Source organism: Zophobas morio, unplaced genomic scaffold, assembly GCF_036711695.1.
Source record: "Zophobas morio isolate AGI-343-1 ecotype UQ-CSIRO unplaced genomic scaffold, CSIRO_AGI_Zmor_V1 ptg000009l, whole genome shotgun sequence".
NCBI classification, from domain to species: Eukaryota; Metazoa; Arthropoda; class Insecta; order Coleoptera; family Tenebrionidae; genus Zophobas; species Zophobas morio.
In genome coordinates, this window is record NW_026972114.1 from 6,970,001 (window position 1) to 6,974,895 (window position 4,895).

At 34.9% G+C, this 4,895-nt stretch overlaps 1 protein-coding gene across 3 annotated transcripts; it reads left to right on the forward strand.

The window, feature by feature from the left end:
* Nucleotides 1–498: 498 nt before the first annotated feature.
* LOC135125619 (solute carrier family 25 member 35-like) lies at nucleotides 499–4,109 on the forward strand. 3 transcript variants are annotated; one of them, XM_064051262.1, is made up of 5 exons: nucleotides 499–592; nucleotides 652–786; nucleotides 2,117–2,650; nucleotides 2,705–2,930; nucleotides 3,795–4,109. In XM_064051262.1, exons 3-5 carry the CDS (start codon nucleotides 2,168–2,170, stop codon nucleotides 3,986–3,988), a joined length of 903 nt encoding a protein of 300 aa, XP_063907332.1. In that variant the 5' UTR covers nucleotides 499–592; nucleotides 652–786; nucleotides 2,117–2,167; the 3' UTR covers nucleotides 3,989–4,109. The 3 variants fall into 3 exon arrangements, with proteins under 3 accessions (XP_063907332.1, XP_063907331.1, XP_063907333.1); XM_064051261.1 differs by having other exon boundaries at nucleotides 499–786; XM_064051263.1 differs by having other exon boundaries at nucleotides 499–728.
* The last annotated feature ends 786 nt before the right edge of the window (nucleotides 4,110–4,895 follow it).

A 4,895-nucleotide genomic window follows, 5' to 3' on the forward strand; every position in this document is an offset into this window, starting at 1 on the left:
AAATATAATATGCTGACTGTTATCTAAGTAGATCTTCGTGAACATTTTGGGTTCTTATATCTCATACTGACGTAAATTGCGACTTTTTGTTGAAAAAAAGGGATGATATCACTTCATATATGGTGGAGGCGCCGGGTGCAGACAGTCAGTTTTTGTAGACCAAGTTATGCATTGGCTGCAACCACTCATCAGAATGAATATTTAAACAAAATTATTTGAACCCGCTTCATGTAACGAAAGTAAATTTTAAATGAGACTAACATAAACCATCATCCCTCAGTTGGTTTAATAAAAATAGTTATATAGGATATGAGTACTGCAAGTTTTAGCCAAAAATAAGCAGTTATTGTGCAAATTTCACATAAATCGCTCAACTAATATTTAAATTTTGATAAAATAAATGAAACCCTAATATTTACCTTAATTATGTAATATATGTAAAGTTAATCTTGTATGTTGTCTCATTAAGATGAGCAACTCTTATACTATATTTGTTTCAAAGATTGCTTAAGAAAGTAGGTGCTTCAATGAATTAGCTATTTTAATCGTACCTAGTCATATTATGAGAGTACTACAGTTTTGTGAAATTCGAGTTTGTTTATTCTTAAATATTTATTAGTGTATTATCCGTAACCCGGGTTATTTTTATAGACAAACTTATAAATAGTAAAGTTCAACAGCCAAACGAGAGTATACAAATGTTCCATTCACGCAGGTGAACACGAATTGCACGTATCATACATAACCTCACTGTGAACGTGTGTTGTTTAATAGTTAATGTTTTAGGTAAGTTGTATTAGTTTTCTCTGCACATTTTTACTATTTAACTAAATTCGGTTAATAACAATAAAGGTCATGAACGAATATTTCAAATTAACCCCGTTACCCAACTTTAGTGACATAAAAACATAGAAAATTAGTTATTTAAATATCAATAATACGGGAAAAACTGTTGATTTATACTTTTATTTTAAACGAAGTACACAAATTTTTGGACGATGTTTCAATAAAATTTCCAATAATTTGTATAAAAAATTGCACAAGGTTACCTCATACTTTTAATAACTATAATTAAATTTGTATGGAAACGCTAAGCATCAGTTTTTACTAAAACCAAAATAAACATTTTCTAACTTACAGGTTCATATCTGACCACAAATAGCAGACAATAGTTTTTGATTACATATGGCTTTTATTTTCAAACTGAAAATGATTTGTAGGCAACAAGTAATACACGTTTAAGACAAAGTCGAATATTCAATTTTACCGGTTAACTTTATATTGACACGTACTATCTGTAATAAATTACTATGGAATCTGGAACTGTGATTTGACAGTTTGATCGTACCTCCTGTTTTCCACGAGGCGGCAAAGTTAATATCTGCTTTGATGATTTATAATTTACAAACATTTTTAAGTATAGATCATAACATCTAATTCTATGGTGTAGACTAAAGTGAAAAAAGATTTTATGAAAATATTAAAGTAATTTTATGTGGCTATGTTTATTATAACATATTCTAACGTTACTTAAGGGAAATTTCCGTTGGAAATTTTAATGGACCGACATTGCCAGTTTAACTGGATTGCATCATAAATACAAAATAAAATTAACTTCCGCCTTTTTCAGAAATTTACTTTATAATTAAATAAACATAGAAAATACCTACGCCACAAATGTGAATATATTTCTAAACTGCACTTTGTACTTACGACAAATATAAAGCTTCACGCTGACCCTATTTTTAGTTTCAAGTGACTCTATCATCGTGAACTTTGTACTCGGGATTCATGTTTTGGGCCAAATCTAAATCCTAAATAATAAAAATCCATCAGACATTTAGTAACAATAGAATTGAGGTTCCACAAGGGTGTTCAATAGCCCACTTATATTTAATTTCATGTTAACGATCGGCTGTCAATTTTCAACTTGGATCGGTACCAAAAGCGACTCTGTTGATTTACAAGTTCAGAATACCGAAATAAAACAATTAATGAGCTTCACGTGATGAATTTATAGTGTGGAAACTACTTGCAAAATAAATCTAAAATTATGTAACAAAACACAGAAAACATTCTACGCTCGGAATAAAGGATGCTATGACTATAATTTCAGGCCTTTCTCCTATTGACTATGCTACCGACACGATCATAACACAACACCACTATGGACTTCATCATCGGCGGCTTAGCCGCCATGGGTGCCAGCGTCTTCAGCAACCCTTTCGACGTCCTCAAAACACGAATGCAGCTCCAGGGCGAGCTGAAAGCCCGAGGCCATCACGCCATCCACTACAAGAACACTTTCCATGCGGCTTACGTAGTCGCCAAAAACGAAGGCATCCGCGGTCTTCAAAAGGGACTAGGCACAGCCCTCATAATGCACAGTGTACGCAACAGTGTGCGCCTAGGAACTTACCAATCGTTAAGCAATCACGGGTTTATATGTGACAGTGAAGGCAAGACGATCTTATACAAAAGCCTGTTGGCCAGTTCCTTCAGTGGGGCTGCTGGGGCTTTCTTTGGAAGCCCGTTCTTTCTAATCAAAACGCAGCTGCAATCTCAGGCGGCCGAGGCAATAGCTGTAGGGCACCAGCATGGTCACTCAGGTCTGACTGCAGCCCTTAGAACAATTTATGTGAAGCATGGAGTATGATGGATAGTTTGTGAGGGTTTTAATTTAAGTGTGAATGGTGATTTTCAGATTAAAGGGTTGTGGAGAGGGGCTAATGCGACAATGTTGCGAGCGGTCGCTGGGTCGTCGGCGCAACTTACCAGTTTTGCCAAAGCTAAGGATTTTTTGAGAGAGTATGAGGTGTTTCGACATTCCACGGTATTGACTGCGTTTGGTGCGAGTATTGTTGGAGGAATTGTGCAGACGCTGTGTATGACACCGTTTGATCTGGTTTCGACGCGGTTATACAACCAAGGTAATGATGAAAATAGTTATTAACCTACCCTATATTTCATTAAGATACTTTCCTGCTAACTATACTAGAATCGCCGAATAAATGCGGTGATCATGTAAAAGTCGCATGAACAGCCTGCGCTGAAGCTCTATTAAATCAATCTTCATTTTGGCCTAGTAAATTCAAGAATATTTGTTATTCGCTTGTTGCTTCTTACACTAAAGTGACAAAAAGTTTGCTTAGACACCCCAAATTCTTTCCGCCTAATCATAAAAAGAATGAGTTATAACTTATAACATTCGATGGGAGCGGAAGTACGCTATAAAATCGAATTCAAGACGTTAACCAGTTGGTACGGTAATTTCGTTGTTCACATTGTGATAACCCAAACATTCCGCCAAAAACTGATATGTGAAAAAAAATCGAAAACCCGTGAAATATTTGAAAAGTGCTCCGATCTCGCCACCCGAATTTAATAAAGCAAAATTAATGAATTAAGAATACGTCGTGAATCGAATTCCCCCATCACATACAACACATGATCAATCTGGTCGAAAACACAAAATGTCGTTCGGTACACACGTCGCTTTGAGAGGCATATCCGAGTATAAACGTTCCAAATTCGAATTCACGACGACATTTACTTGAGAGAATCAGTGTTTAAGATTAAATTGTGAATACTGCCGATTACTGTTTTAAAATTTCCAGCACCTATTCAATTTAAATAATATTTACGTTGATCGCGCACTTTTATTACTGCATTGGCGATTGTAGTATAGTGCAATGGATAAACCCTGTGTTTGTTAAAAGGAAATACGACGAAACCTGAACATCCAATTCAAATTCTTACCTTGCAAATAGTCTAAATTTGATCTATGATTACAGGAACCGATATCCATGGGAACGGGACCCTGTACAAAGGAATAATCGACTGTTTCATTAAAACTTACAAATCTGAAGGATTTGTCGGTCTCTACAAAGGAGTAGGTGCAAATTATATGCGTCTTGCTCCACATGGCGCCTTCTGTTTAGTATTTTGGGACATATTAAAAGATTTACAAAATACGTATTTGAAATAAATTTGTGATAAATTTAAATGAAACTTATGTTGAACGAATCGGAGAAATTAAGACGATAAGTATTAATTTATTTTAATAACTATATGTACAATATAGCTGAACAGAGCTTTATATTAAATGAATGAACAAAATTTTGCTATATTTATTAGTTCATTGTTTTATCTTCACCTCCTGTTTAGCGGCGGACTACAATTTTTAAGAAAATAATTCTCTTCAGGGTTGTAGAAACGTAAAAACATTTTATAGTTTCTTATCTGTTAACTATACTTGCCTTTTAAGGTTATTTCAAATTTAGAGCTTTTCAATTGAAGTACATTGAAACCTCTCCACAACGGACAATGGGAATCTCAAATTGTCCTCTATGGAGAGGTGTCCGCTGTCAAGAGGTTTCAAGACACGAAGAAGCACTACATTTTAACATGTACACATACCAACGGCGAATTTTTCTGAGAGTCGCTAAATGCTTAATTTAAATTTCTCGGCATTGTTGATAATTTCAATTTTTTCACTAATACCATTGTTTAAGTATATTATAGTTGGACAACCTATACGGACAATCACTTTCCCATGTAGAAAAGAATGAATATATATTTTACATCTCACTCGCTTCACTATGAAGTGGTGGTACCTTACGAAAGGGGGTAAAAATAGTCCGTAAGCACGTGATGTCGATAAGGTAGTAAACGGACGTATTAATCAGTACGTTGTACGGGGAGCAGTCACAAAATAAGCAAACGTACGTGTTGAAGACTTTACTGTAATATATGTATATGTAGTGCATACCTGTTTCAAGGTTAAGGTAACAAAAATTTAATATTATCGCAGTATACCTATTATCCATGAACTGCATGGCTAACAAATATGCGTTCGTTCGTCCACTTTAAAGGTATACGAAATTAAACGACCA